This window comes from Podarcis vaucheri (assembly GCF_965113315.1).
Source record: "Podarcis vaucheri genome assembly, chromosome: 14".
NCBI classification, from domain to species: domain Eukaryota; kingdom Metazoa; phylum Chordata; class Lepidosauria; order Squamata; family Lacertidae; genus Podarcis; species Podarcis vaucheri.
Genome location: NC_138752.1, coordinates 46,765,795 through 46,781,124, shown reverse-complemented (window position 1 = coordinate 46,781,124; position 15,330 = coordinate 46,765,795). Strand labels below are relative to the sequence as shown.

Below are 15,330 nucleotides of genomic sequence, written 5' to 3'. Positions count from 1 at the left end.
CGCGTCAGATGTTTGGCTTCCGAAAAACATTCAAAAACTGGAGCATTTACTTCCAGGTTTTTGGTATTTCAGGAGCCGAAACGTTACAAAATGGAGCCGTTCGAGAACCTAGGTATGACTATACTGTGGAACCTCGGTTTTCAGGCATCTCGGAGGCTGAAAAATTCAGAACCCGAACGCTGAAAACCCAGAAGTAATTGCTTCTGTTTTCAAAAGTCCCTTGGAAGTCAAACAGCTTCTGAGGCACGTTTTTCACCACCACCACCCCCGTTGACTTTGCAGCCAGCCCTTTGATCCTTGGTTTTCAAATGTTTTGGAAGTCGAACAGTCTTCTGGAACAGATTATGTTTGAAAACCAAGGTTCCACTGTACAACGGGGGGGGGGGAGATGAGGGGGGAGAATGCGAAGGTGGAGTTAAAAGTTCTTAGTTGTAATGATCTCAGTGAATCTTTCTGTTAATCTCTAGAGAGCACGGTTTCTTTGGCCAAATTGTGGGTTTGGGTTTTGTTTGGACTAAGCTGGAAAGGCTTCCACACTACTGCAGAAGAGAAACAACAGTCAACAGTTCCTTCCCAGTTCTTTTCCAAGCTCCAGTGTTTGTTTGAGTGCAAGAAGTGTTTTGCATTTTGTACTTAAAACATGCCACAGTGCTGAGATACTTGAATTTGACTAGTGGTGCTAAAGCGCTGGCCTGTAAAGCTGTGACGTCAGCAACTTGATCTCAACAATGCAATGAAGTTTTTCCTAACTTTTTGCTGCTCTCCCCCCGCCCCCAACATACAGATGGGAAAATTCGCTTGGCTACATTGGAACTTGGCTGCTTGCTACTGAAGCAGCTGGTGATGTCCAAACATGGTAGAATTATAAAGGATGTTCACCTCGCCTGTTTGGAGGTGAGTGAGTTTGGACACCTTTCTCCTCTTGACTGCTGGTATGAAAGTGTCATAAGTGCTCTGATTGCTAACAGTCCACCTTTAGGAGTAGAACTCTTGTCAAGGCAGCACGCATAGTAAAAAGATGAAATGAAATTTCCAGAATACGTTCATTTTTTAAAAAATCTAAGACTTTTTTTTTTTTTGCTAGCTGTTCTCTAAACCAGTGTCTGATTGGGCTGGAATCCATGCCTTAGTACAAGCAGAACTGAGAGCAAAGAGTTAGGAGTCGAAGAAACTGCTACAGCTCTGTCACCAGGGTGTGCCGAATCTGACTGCTTTGTTCCACATCATTCCATTGGTCTTTCTGGTATCATCATGGTCTTGGGAAGGGAAGGGGTAATTTCCCAGTCCTGGGAAAATTTAATCAGTGATGCTAGGGATTGAGCCTGGGACTTACTTATTGTATTTATTAGATTTCTATACCGCCCTTCACCACAAGTTCTCAGGGCTGTTCACAAGATAAAAATACAGGGCAAAAGCACAAATAAAGAGTTAAAATGAAAACGACACAACGTATGAACAGCAATATGTGGGTGTCACTGGCTTACAGTTGCTATTGGTACATGTTAGCACCTCCTCCTTAATACGGGCAACCCCCCTGTTTACACATGTCCAACTGTGTGCAACTGTGTGTACGCACATCACACCAAACTCAGAAATGTAAACGTCACTGAAATGTTGCTAAAAGGGCAGAACGGGGTATTTGCAGGCTTTTTTCGATATGTTTCAATTACCGTATTTTTCGCCCTGTAGGACACACTTTTTCCCCTCCAAAAATGAAGGGGAAATGTGTGTGCGTCCTATGGGGCGAATGCAGGCTTTCGCTGAAGCTTGGAGAGCGAGAGGGGTCGGTGCGCACCAACCCCTCTCGCTCTCCAGGCTTCAGGAAGCTCTCCGCAAGCCTTGGGAGCCCATGGGAGTTCCCGCCGGGCTCTCTAGGCTTGTGGATAGCAGCCTGCATCCCAAAGCCTGGGCACGCTGAGCAGTGCGCCCCGGGCTTTGGGCAGATATCCGCAGTCCTGGGGAGCCCGGCGGGAGTTCCCGCTGGGCTCCCAAGGCTTGCGGATAGCAGCCTATTCTGGGGGCTGGGGTCGGGGGAAGCTCGGGCTTCCCCCGCCCCAGCCCCGCGCCTGGGGGGGGGGAATTATAAAAAAAAATTCTTTATTCCCCCCCCAAAAAAAAAACTAGGTGCACCCTATAGGGCGAAAAATACGGTACATGCAATTTCACTGATGCATGTGGTGCCTTGGAACGTAACCCCCACGTAAAGGTTGGGGGCTGAACACATTAGAACCTTTCTGAAGCAGTCTGGATTCTGCCCATCTCATCAGTCAGGGGTAGCTGACATGGCACCCTCCATATCTTGTTGGACTCCAACCCTCGTCATCCCGATCATTGGCTGCACCGCCTAGGGCTGATGGGAATCCCGCTCCCACCAAGTTTGCGACCCCTGCACTGGAGAGTGCTGTGAGATGTCCTTCTCTTTCTTTTAACTGGCTTTCCAGGGGGGAAGCAATGGTCTTGGGGAAAGACATTTGCTGCTTTTAAAGCCTTATTGAAAGCTGCCCGCCACAAAGTAGAACTGAGCCGTATCCTTTTCTTTCTAGGGTGCGAGAGAAGAAAGCGTTCACTTGGTGCGGCGTTTTTATAAGGTGCAGTATTCTCATGCTTTCCATGTTTCCCTAACCTCTGAATACAGGGGGAAGATAGAGGGAGCCAGCAGGGAACCTTTTAAAGTACATGGTTGCCTTTTCGTAGCTTAATAAGAATAGAACCTAAGACATCACTTACTGGACAGGAATTACATGGTGCTTTCACCAGACTCTGGTAAAGCCAACATGGTGGACTCCTCTAGAAAATGTTGGACTACAACTCCCATCATTACTGGCTATCGGCCATGTGCCTGGTGCTAATGGGAGCTGTAGTTCATCAGGGCCTACAGAGCACCATGATAGTTATCCCAATCTAGACCAAGGGTGGGCAATTCTGAGGGCCAATGAGCCACGTACAGTCAACAACACCATCTCTGTCGCCTTTGAAGTCACCTCATGCTAGTAGAGTTGCTAGCAGGTTTCTACCATAAACTATACTGGTTTATGAGCACAAAACGGAAGTGCTGCCGCTGCCTTCAGCTAAGTTTTTCTGGCCCCTGAGACCCTACCTATTTTGGTGGTGGCGGCCAGTGACTGGGGTCCTTTTGCCGCTGCTGCTGCCTTGCATGTGAGTCGACCCTTAGCTGACTTCCTATTTAAAGGTCTGGAATAAACAGGAAGATCAGCAGAAACGGCCTCTTTGCCAGGCACTCAAGCCGTTTTGTGGCGATGACCCATTTCCAAAGCTGTTTTGTTTAACTGAGGCCAGGTGCCATGTTTTTCCACAAATCAAATCAAGGCACCTACCAGGCGTTCAGGAATCGCAGCCTTGACAGGGTCAGATAAACAGCTGGCAGCTTATCCAGATAAAGGGAAGCTGTAGCTCTTTTCATTCCTAGTTTGGTCAAAAGTGGTCCTTGAAGAATGTGGGTAAGGTGGGAAGTTTTAAGACCATCGTATAATGAGAAGCAGAGGGAATGTTTATGGAGGGGCAAATGCATTCCTCTTGTTTCCTTTTACAGGGCGAAGAAATTTTTCTGGATATGTTTGAAGATGAATACAGAAGCATGACTGTAAGTAATTCATGAGATGGCCGTGTGGATGGAGAGGGGCAAAAGGGAATGTTAACATGTCTCATCTTAGAGTACCACACTTTAAAATAATAATAATCTGGAGGCTAAACAATAATTGTGTGCACACATGTGTAGAAATGTTAAAATACTCAGAACTCACAGATTTATAATGTGTGAAGTTATCAAAATTCCACAGCATTTGCTTATCATACATAACAACATCTTAGACAAGGCATGGAATATCAGCACAGTGGTAAATATGGCAAATTATCATTTGGTCTGACCTAACAGGCTTTACAAGATGGAAAAGTTCCATGTACACAATTTTTTGTTGTCTGACGTAGTATAGTTAGCTAGTTTTTAACTATTATTATTTTAATAGTTAGCTACTTTTTAACTATTATTATTTTAACAACCTTTCCGCAGAAAGAGGGTGGGGAAATAGTATTAAAGGTACAGTTGATTTTAAGGTTGCGCTTGGGTTTATGTCACATGTTAAGTGTGAAATTCCTTTCCCAGCTTAAGCCCATGAATGTCGAGTACTTGATGATGGATGCCTCCATTCTGCTGCCGCCAACAGGAACCCCTCTCACTGGGATTGACTTTGTGAAGAGGCTGCCCTGCGGAGATGTGGAAAGAACGCGGAGGGTGAGGTTTTTTTAATTCAGTACATTTTTATCCCCCTTTCCCTCCCTCAGATGTGCTCAGAGGTCTGGGTGTGTGCAGAAGCCTTCCCCAATCTGTTGCCCTTCAGGTGTCTGGGGCTGCAGTTCCCATCAGCCCAGGTGACTACTGTTTCGTAGAATTCTTCAGTGTGGTGGGAGGATATATAATTGCTTCAAAAACCCATCTTATTTCGAATGAATATATGTAAATGAAAATATCAAATGCTGTGGAACAGTGCTCATGTAATAATGAAGAATTCTACGAAAGAGTAGTCAATATCTGGAATCACTGTTCAGTGTTGGACATCATATTGGCTGAATACACAAAGCTTCACAGCTTGTCTTTCATCGTACAAAGTCTGGTACCTCGCTTCATTTAAAGATTTTCAGAGACTTTTAGACTAAAGATTTCATTTTGGACTTGTTATGGTTTGAAGGAATTCTATAAAAGATTGTCTGTTGAATATGTACATGGTCATCGTGTTGCCTAGACTTTGCTGACGTTCTCTTTGCAACACAGGGGTTTGTTTGTCACCTCTGCTTTCCAGCCTATCCTCTTAAGAGCTGGCATGGGGCAGAAAGGACTGTGGCTGCACTGCCCTTGGCATCCTTTCTTCCTGTAGAAGCTGCCATGGGGACAGGATCAAGGCAGCAAGCCTGTGTTCTCTTTCCCCCAGTAGTTTCGTTGTGTTTTTTGCAAGGCTTGGCTGGGAAAGAGCTAAGAGAGTGTTGGTAGCATTAGTCGCTGCCATGCCATGGAGTCCTGTTGATTAACCAGAAGGGAGAAAAGAAAGCCACACTTCTTACTCTCCTAGAAAGCCCCACATTTGCTACAAAATTTGGGAGCAACACATCCAGCTGTTCTGACATGGGTGTGTGTTGGGGTTGATGGTTGCTGGCATTTGACTTCTTGGTGCAATCAGGCCCTAGATAAACAATAAGCCAGAGAGTTACAGAGGTGTCCTCACCACCACCTAGAGATCTTTAGAGAGGTCCCATGTTGCTGTTTGCACAACAGACAGGTTAAGCACACCATTTACATTTTCCAGTTGCTTCTTGACACCTCTCTGATAACATCGCCAGAAGCGAAGGGAGGATCTGGAGATGCTCTGAAAAAGAAAACTCTTCTGTTTGTCCTAGTAGGGTTTGTTTGTTTCTTAAGGTGTTTGCTGGATCAGCAAACCATGTTCTTCTGACTGTGAGGCTCCTGGTGAGCTGAACAACCTGTACTCAAATAACCTTCCGTTTGGAGCTCTAGCTAGGAAATTGATTTGTTTCATTTTCTGCAGAAAACACAATACCACATAGATGTGCTTGCTTCCGTTGTATTGATGGCACACTCCGGTTTAGGCCGCTTTCATCCTTTCAGCGTACATAGAATTGCTGTATCTTCAGGGAGGAAGAAATGAATTAGCGACAACATCTTTTTTTTTCTTTTTGGTCTTGAGAACTTTCTTGGAAATACCAGCAATCAAGACGGCCTTTCTAAGCTCTTCTGTTTATTCTGCCTTGTCACTTCAAGACACAGGATGTATCTCTTATCTCGTTTGCTTGAACTTCTTGGAAAGCCGGGGACCCTTATTCCTAGAACAGAACTTTGATTCCTTTTGAGGCACTTCTGATTAGCTAGCAGAGTTGTTTTCTGAAGTTCAGAAACACTTTTTTTCTTCTTCTGTGTGAGCCTTGGGCCATTCCATCCTGATTTCCAAAGCTAATGCACTTATCTTTTAAAGCAGGGAAAGCTAGACCAGCTGTTTGAAGCTTTCTCCTTTTTTAATTGTTTTTATTCAAAATTAAAACAAAACATGTTATCCAGAAACATCATCCTTGTTTCCCCCCCCCCTTTTTTCCTCCCTCCCACACAAAACCCACCCGCCCCCACCCCCCAACTTCCCTCAGTTCCAGTCTTTGGTTTCTCTGAGACTGCTGTTTTCTGCATGTTACAAAGTTGTATAGATCCTCAAACTATTTAGCTGATGAAGCTTTCTCCTTTAATCTGTCATCTCTTTGCAGAAATAAGTAGTGGTGGTTACCTTCCTCTTCATGCCCCAAATTTGTTCTTAAAAACAAAGGTTGCATTCCAAGGATTCATTTCTCTTTTTATATACACACACATATATACATATACATATACATATACATATACATATACATATACATATACATATACATTGCATTTTGTCTATAGAAAGCCACAAACCACTTCCTTCTTGTAGAGCCCTTTAAGGCTTATTGCTTTGACTAACACAGGTGAATGCTCCAGTTGCCCCCTTTCCTAAGTAAAAATGAGCCTGGCCGAGGTTATTCAGGCTCAATTTATGATGCGAGGCTTTCACCAGAAGGTTCTCGGAAACTAGAATTGGTTTCAGAGGCAACCGCCAGGCCTCTTAGCTGCAGAAAAAAACAAGGTTCAATTAAAGAAAACAAACAAACAGGTTCACTGGCTGCCAATGAATTTCCAGGCCAGTTCTAGATACTGCTGTTGCTTTTCAGAGCCTTCTATATTATCTGGATACAGAAAGCATAAAAAACTACACTCTCCTGCAAAAAAATAGGGAACCTACTCATAGTTAAAGATATTCCCCGGAGTCCCTGTATTGGGTCCCTTCAGCAGACCCTTCAAGTAAGCCTCCTTTTTGGCCAGATGAAATCACCATTGGGTGATTATTTGCTGCCTCCTCTTCCACTGCTAGGGCTGCTAAAAAGAAATATTTATTTCCAGTAAAACAAAGCCAGAGTAAGGAGTGATTCTCCATTAGCCTTCACCTGGCAGGGCCTTGTCTAAGATGGGATAGCAGCAGTGCCCCATGATTCTAGTAAACGTTAGAGGGGGGGGAACTGGGACGGATGGTGGTCAGGAATCCCATTGCTCCCCATAGGTTGTACAGTGGCATTAAGATCTGTGTGCTATCAGCAAGCCCCACTTGCCTAGGGAACAACTGGAAGCTCATCCGATTGTTCCTCTGGAGCCCATCCTTACTTTGCCTCTCACATGTATGGTGTCAGGTGTGGGGCAGGGGGACTTGGTATGGGGAAGATGTCCTCCGTGGCCAAATTGCCCACAGGCCAGAGGTCCCCACCCTAATCTAAGCCAGGTTTTGGTTTATTATTATTATTATTATTATTATTATTATTACCTTTAAAAAGAAAGAATCAGCTTTTCTCACTTGTGTTTTCAGGCAATCAGAGTCTTCTTCATGATGCGGTCCCTGTCGTTGCACCTCCAGGATGAGCCAGAGACTCAGCTGCCGTTGACGAGGGAGGAGGACTTAATTAAAACCGACGACGTCCTCGACTTGAGTGAGTAAACAGTGGCACTTGGAATGAGGACAAAAGTGCATTCTCCAAAGAAAGCCATTCAAAGCCTCAGGGAGAGAAAAATAAGGATTAACAAGACAGTGCTGAACTGGAATGCCTAGGCTTCTTGGTCCTGTTGGGGTTTGCTAAACCCCTCTTTTTCTCACTCGAAAAGGGAGAGAGGAGTTTTTGCAAGAATAACTTGAGTTCCCTGCTCTTCTAAAGACTGGGCCTTTGCAAAACTGCCCACAATGCATAATAAGATCCCTATGGTTTTCCTTTGTCCCAGAGAATGTTTGGAGCCTCCTAGATCAAGTGGTTGAGCTTAGAAGAGACTTGCAATTTTTTTTGGAGTGGGAACAAGTAAAGAATGTTGGGGGATCTCCACATCTCCTGACTCTTCTACTCCTAGTCTCCATCTACCTCCAAGATCTTCTGGAGGTGACCAGATTGTTGAAGGCTGCCCTATTATCATCCTGGCTGCCTAAATTGGGTTCAGCAGTGATGCAAATGGCGAAGCAGTTCTTAAAGTGAGGGGTTTCTGAGCTAGGGGAAGAGGGCTGGTTTTCCCTCACAAATGGGCAAGTAGGGGCATTTTTTATTTGTGAGGGTCTATATCTTTGTTTTTGACGGGAGGGTTAAAAAAACCTGTTGCCAAAGTAACACTAACTGGAAGTCATGAATACCCAAAATAGCCATACGACATTCTGGTAATGCCCCGCTCTTTTGTTATGAAAATAAATTGCGTTTGCTGGGAAATCTAGAGTCCTTGTTTCCATCTTGGCACATGCAATACATATTAATAGAAAATGTCAGTCATATTTGGTATTTCAAAGAATTAATCTTACTGTAATGGCTGTTCTAGGCAGTTGAGCCTTAAGTCAGTTCATCTGGCCCTCCCTTGGCCGGCGACATTGAACAAGCCCAGCTGCCCCAGCTCACTTGAATAAAACAGAGATGTAGTTGTGAGAGATCTCAGTTCCACCCGCCCCACTGCACAGGCTTCTGGAAGAGGCATTGGTACTCCCAATCAAAATAGCAGGATCTGTAGCCACAGTGAGCATGTGCTATTCCGAGATCAAAGTCTGCTGAAAGCTAAATTCCATGGATGATGTTACTCGCACCTGGAAGCCGACCCATTGAAATTAATGGATCTAGATAACTTTGTAGGGTAGATAACTTGAGACCAGATTACCTAAGGGGTCAGCTTGCCCCTTATATCCCCGCTTGGCAACTGCACGGCTCAGATGGGGCACTGCTGAGAGTACTGCATGTCCCAGAGGTATGCTTAGTCTGTACTAGAAATTGCTATCTTAGTGCTGTGGATCCAGTCCTCTGGAATTGGTTACCAACTGGAATTAAACAGGTGCCCAGCATCGTGATGTATGGATGCCTACTGAAGACTGTTTGTTTCACGTTTTTCCTGAGACTTGACCTAGTCATATATGAAATACTAAGTGTAAATCCACACTAATGGTTTCCTTGTTTTAAGAATTTGTATTCTTTGTATTTTATTTTTGCTGTACATCGCTTTGGTGTCCTTTGACTTGTCAAGCAGTTCATAAATTTGTAAAATAAATAAATGTCAGTCCACTGATTTCAGAGGGCCTGCTCTTGAGTATGACTTTTATCACCCCATGCTAGGAATTGCTAGGAAAGGAATAGAAAGTAATTGAAACAGCCAGTGTTTTAGTGTCCATATGTAACACTATGTTGCAGCTACCTTTTGAAATACTGTGTGCAATTCTTGTCACTGTTCCAAAAATGGCACCCTATAATTTTTTAAAAAAATATATTTGAAATTATCTCAGGTGGTTGGTTTACTTTCCCGGTGAGGAAAAGGGAACATGTTTAGAAAAAGTGGATAGAGAAAAGTTTTTATCCTCTCTCAGAACACTAGAACTCATGAACATGCAGTGAAGCTGAATGATGGAAGATTTAGGACAGATGAAGAAAGTCCTTCATGCAGCACATAGTTAAGCTGTGGCACTCACTCTCACAGGAGACAGTGATGGCCACCAAGTTGGATGGCTTTAAAAGAGGATTAGAAAAAATCATGGAAGAGAGGCCTATCAATGGCTTCTATCCACGATGGCTCTGCTCTGCCTCAACAGTAAAAAGTTAAAGGGACCCCTGACCATTAGGTCCAGTCGTGACCGACTCTGGGGTTGCGGTGCTCATCTCACTTTATTGGCCAAGGGAGCCGGCATACAGCTTCCAGGTCATGTAGCCAGCACGACTAAGCCGCTTCTGGCGAACCAGAGCAGTGCACAGAAACACTGTTTACCTTCCCGCTGGAGCGTTACCTACTTATCTACTTGCACTTTGACGTGCTTTCGAACTGCTAGGTTGGCAGGAGCAGGGACCGAGCAACGGGAGCTCACTCCGTGGCGGGGATTCGAACCGCCGACCTTCGGATCGGCAAGTCCTAGGCTCTGTGGTTTAACCCACAGCGCCACCCGCGTCCCACCTCTACAGTGGGAGGTAAAGCTTCTGAATGCCAGGAGAGAGAGCTCTTGTGCTCCACTCCTGCTTGCAGGATATTTATAGAATTTTGCATGGTGGAAATGAGGGATAAAGAAAGAATTTTCTCCCCTACCTCTCTCATAATTCTAGAACGTAGGTTCCTCCATTTAAATGGACTGGCAGTAGATTTAGGAGAGAGGAAAGCACTTCTTCACCCAACACAGGACAGATTCGTGGAATTTGCTGCCACAAGATGTGGAAATGGGCATGAGTTTCTTCTCCAAAGGAAGCGCTGAAATGTCTTGGAGTCAATACTTTGTTTTGCGATGTGCTGACAACATCTGTGCACATCTGTTAGCACAAGACGTGGAGCATGACTGTGAAATTGCCGTTTGGAGAATAGGCAACGCATTGCCAATTAGATGTTATTTAGGGGAATGTCAAGGCTGAATTGACACCATTTCTTATGTTCCTAGGAATTGTGTGCGTTTGAGTTTTTAGCCTTGGTTCTGTCAGGAAATGAACTCCCTGTGCAGAATTTAAGTAAGCAGCTTGTAAGCTAACGGGAAATGTGATTATAATCTATCTGTCGGGTATTTTATATGGGTGTTCTCAAAGCAAATCAAATTGCAATATTCTTTTTTGGCTTTCAAATGTAATGGTGTCGTCGTTTCCTGCATATTGATTGTTTGATTGGTACCTGCCTCCCCCTGCTTCATTGATGCAGTTTAATGTATATTCCTGTAACCTTCCTCTGTTTTTATAGAACAATCACAATTGAGCTATGAGGCATTAAAGTGCATTTCGCAGTTCAGTTTTCCAATGTCTCTTGTCTAAACGCACACAGTTCCCCAGCCCCCTGATATTTTTGCCATTGCAAAGATTAAATATCAGATTGGTCACTTTTCCTGGAAATTCACATTATTTATAGTCTGTGGAGACTAGCCATTTTCCCCCACAGAGATTTTGCTGTAGGTTTAGATAATGGGGTGGAGGGAGAGAGATGCTTTCATTGGTCTAGCCCGGACTTTACATCACTTGGGGACCAGTTGGAGATGGAGGTTTTTCTGTGGCACCTCCTACTTGGGAGCTAGCATCCCCACCCAAAAGGCTGCTCCTATACATGCAGAGCATGTTTACGGTTGCTTGGAGCACCAGATGTCCCTTAACGAGGAACCAAAAACTATGTAGTTTGGCCGGCTTACCCCTCCTTTCCAAGGAAATGGGTGTACACTTAGCTTGGTTGTATTGCAGAAGCACAAACACATTATTTCAGTCAGTATGTAATGCACCTCTCCTTAATAGGAAGGGGACGCATCAAGACATTTTGGACTTTTCAGTTAAGAACAAAAGGCAAGTAAGAGGAGACGTGATCGAGATACATAAAAATATGCATGTTGTGCAGAAACCGGACGGAGAAAAGCCTTTTTCCCTCCCTCACGGTACTAGAATTTGTGGACATCCAGGGAAGGTGAACGTTGGAAGATTCGGGGCAGACAAAAGAAACTGCTTCTTTGCAAAACACGATTTAAACTGTGGACTTTGTTTCCACAAGTGGTAGTGCTGGCTGCAAGGCGGATGGTTTTTAAAAGAGAACTAGACAAAGTAATGGAGGGCAAGGATCTCAGTGGCTACTAGCCGCAATGGCTAGACTCTACCTCAACCGTCAGAGGCAGCTAGATTCTGAATACCAGCTGCTGGAAATCACAGCAGGGGAGAGTGCTGTTGTGCTCAGGCTGTGCTTGCTTCCAGGACAGCTAGGGCTGCTGTGTGTGGGTCTCTGCATGGGGCCTTAACACACGAGGGATTTATTCCCAGAAAAGCATCATTGCAGCCATCCACAACCTATTGTCCACCAAATATTGTTGGATTCCAACGCCTATCATCCCTAGCATGGCAAACTGTCAAGGGATTATGGGAGTAATAACAATAATAATATATTCATATCCTGCCCATCTGGCTGGGTTTCCCCAACCACTTTGGGCAGCTCCCAACAGAATATTAAAAATATGATAAAACATCAAACATTTTAAAAGTCCCTATGCAGGGCTGCCTTGAGATGTCTTATAAAAGTCAGATACTGTAGTTGTTGATTTCTTTGACATCTGATGGGAGCATGTTCCATAGGGCGGGCGCCACTACCAAGAAGGCCCTCTGCCTGGTTCCCTGTAACTTCGCTTCTCACAGTGGGGAAACGGCCAGAAGGCCCTCGGAGCTGGACCTCAGTGTTGTGGTCCAGAGACATCTAGAGGGCACGAGGTTGGAGAAGGCTGTATTGAACAACGTAGCAAGAAAAAAATGCATGCAGTAGATTGGTGTAGATGTCAACAAAACTAGTTGAGAATATGAAAGCACTACAATCAAAGGTACCTCTTGAGAATATTGTTTTCTAGGAAAGTAACCAACATGCCTTTGATGATGCTTCCTCTCCTCTCCCACCTTCCTTTTTCCATTTCAGATAACAGTGATTTAATTGCCTGCACTGTGATCACAAAAGATGGCGGACAAGTCCAGAGGTTTCTGGCAGTGGATATTTACCAGATGAGTTTGGTGGAGCCAGACGTTGCCCGCTTAGGCTGGGGAGTGGTGAAGTTTGCAGGTCTTCTCCAGGTGAGTGTAAAAGATGGTAAGGTTTAAACCAGCAAGTATCATGAATCAAACCTTGTGCTCTAGGGGGGATGAGGCATCAAAACGAGGTGCATCCTTGGTCACCAGTGGTGAACAAAGATTGCCTTAAGGCAGTGAGGCACAAGCCTTACTCCCAAGTTGAGCAAAACCACTCTGCCTTGCTGCCTTTCTCCTGCAAGTGGAGGGGTTTGGGGCAGACACAGGACCTTCTGAATTGTTTGCGTGGCATTCACTGAGTGGTAGAGCATCTACTTTGCATGCTGAATGCCCCAGGAAGGGCTGTGAAAGACCCCTGCCTGTATCCCACAAAAGCCTTTGCCAGGCCCGTGTATACAATGCTGTTCTGGATGGACCCAATGGTCTGGCTCAGCTTCCTGGGGTAATAGGCAGATTACTTCATTGAGGCTTGTCCCAGCAAAATGTATTTATAATATTAATAATAATTGATTATTTATACCCCGCCCATCTGGCTGGGTTTCCCCAGCCACTCTGGGCAGCTTCCAACAAAGTATTAAAACACAGTAGTCTGCTAAACATTAAATACAGTGGAATTTATGTCTTACCTTGTGTGTCACAGAACATGTGATTTAAATACTACTACTAGGGATACATTTTCAGAACGGGGTTCTGGGAGAAAGCATTTCTGCAATGTACGGAAGTTCCTTTCTGCCACACTTCCCTCCCTGACAGAGTAATATTCATTGCCTTTGCTGCCTTGGCTACCTTAACGGAAAACTCTTCGTTCCACATAAGTTCATTAGTAACAATGAATGCCACAAATGCAATATCAGGCATACTTGACCGTTTCAAAGCTTTGTTTACTAAACACATGTAAAATGAATGTGCCAAATTAGATCACTCTCCACGGCATTAGAAGAAATTTTCCAACTGGACATTTTCAGGTGCAAGTTGGCCCGATTTGCATAGGGATTTTTTCCCAGGAAACCCACTGCACTGCATGCACTGCTTGACACTGGTTCTGACCCATGCAAAAGCTGCCTCTCTGCCCCCCCCCGGTGGGGTCAGCTGTGAGTAATGATTTGGAGACAGCACAGATGTTGAGGAGAGTTGCCTATAAGACTGTACAGCAATGCTAGGAGGCTTCCTGGAAACATCATCTGGTGCAGACATTGCTGAACTCCAACTCCCATCTGCCTAGGTCAGCATGGCCAGTGCTCATGGACGATGGGATTTGTAGTATAACAACAGCGTCAAGAAGAAGAAGAAGAAGAAGAAGAGGAGCTTGGATTTGATATCCCGCCTTTCACTCCCTTTAAGGAGTCTCAAAGTGGCTAACATTCTCCTTTCCCTTCCTCCCCCACAACAAACACTCTGTTCCCCATCCCTCGTTTAGCGGATCCCAAAGAAGCTGGCAGATCCATCTCTCATGGCTCAGTCAGCCGGACTTTGAGGAGTGGTTCCCACTCAGAAAATTCCTTTTAACCCTAGGAATACTCAGCTGGGAGTTAGACTGACACAGCTAAAACAGGGCGAGTCAGGACTCATTTCATATGAGGCTTGGCTGGAACCTCAGTCTCTGTGCTGGTTGCATCTGTGCCTGTGTTTTGGCAAGGAATCTCCTTGTCCTCAATGTCCCTTCCTTTTGAGAACCTGAAATGTGAAGCAGCCTGAGCCACACCACTCAGTCTGTCTAGCCCGTCTACATTGAAAGATGCTGCTAGACAAAGGCCTTGCAGGAGGGAGGGGGGTCCTACCCAGCCCTGCTATGGGAGATGCTGGTAAATGGGACCCTGACCCCCTCCTACATTGAACATTTTGAGCTCTGCCATTGAGCTGTAGCAGAGCCCATCCAGTTCTGTTCTCTCATACCTTGCTGGGCTCCAACTTTATCCTTGGGTGAGCATGGTGCTGTGGCAAGAAACTGGGTCTTAATTCTATCTCTGCCATAAACATTCTTCTCTACTTTCCCACCTCCACCCCAGGATATGCAGGTGACCGGAGTGGAAGACGACAGCCGTGCCCTGAATATCATCATTCACAAGCCAGCCTCCAGCCCCCATTCCAAGCCCTTCCCCATCCTTCAGGCCACCTTCATCTTTTCGGATCACATCCGTTGCATCATTGCGAAGCAGCGCTTGGCAAAGGGCCGCATCCAGGCTCGGCGTATGAAAATGCAAAGAATAGCAGGTAACTCTCGCTCTCCGGATAAACGTACCGTGTTTCCTTGCCGCTTGTAAAGTTGCATTGCTTTACACTGGGGAAAGGGAACCCCGAGACCAGGTTACACCTCTCGCCAGCCCTTCTTTGCACCCTCATTGGGTGTGTGTGTGCCTGGCTGGAACACGTCATTGAACTCTGATTATGTTGCTTTGCTCCCTGGACGGAGGGGGATAGGAAGGGTTGGGTGAGTAGAGACCTGTCTCCTTGTAGGAAAGTAAAATTTACATTCATTGTTCCGCCTGCTTTTGCTTCTGGCCTTGCCCACCACTGGCATGTGGACTCTGAAAGGTTGCGCAGAAGAGAATGCTTTTGTGGGGATGAAAAGGGCCCCTTATCCCTGATTTCCGGCTTGGTAACTGAAAGCAAAGCTGCGGGAGGCAGTGGAAGACAGGAGTGCCTGGCGTGCTCTGGTCCATGGGGTCACAAAGAGTTGGACACAACTAAACGACTAAACAACAACTGAAAGCAAGCATTGTATAGAAAAGGAGAACA

The 15,330-nt window shown here is 45.3% G+C and overlaps 1 protein-coding gene across 5 annotated transcripts in view; it reads left to right on the top strand.

Annotated features, from left to right (window-relative positions):
- The window catches only part of CLEC16A (C-type lectin domain containing 16A), a 97,448-nt gene that overhangs the window by 40,561 nt on the left and 41,557 nt on the right, over positions 1-15,330 (top strand). For all 5 annotated transcript variants that reach the window (XR_014213661.1, XM_082199650.1, XM_082199651.1 and 2 more), the window contains exons 14-20: positions 785-894; positions 2,544-2,588; positions 3,551-3,601; positions 4,121-4,249; positions 7,446-7,566; positions 12,488-12,639; positions 14,601-14,805. Coding sequence is in view for 4 of the 5 variants with exons in the window: in XM_082199650.1 (XP_082055776.1) it covers positions 785-894; positions 2,544-2,588; positions 3,551-3,601; positions 4,121-4,249; positions 7,446-7,566; positions 12,488-12,639; positions 14,601-14,805 (813 nt within the window). In the remaining variant the exon portion in view is untranslated. The remainder of the gene's footprint in view (positions 1-784; positions 895-2,543; positions 2,589-3,550; positions 3,602-4,120; positions 4,250-7,445; positions 7,567-12,487; positions 12,640-14,600; positions 14,806-15,330) is intronic.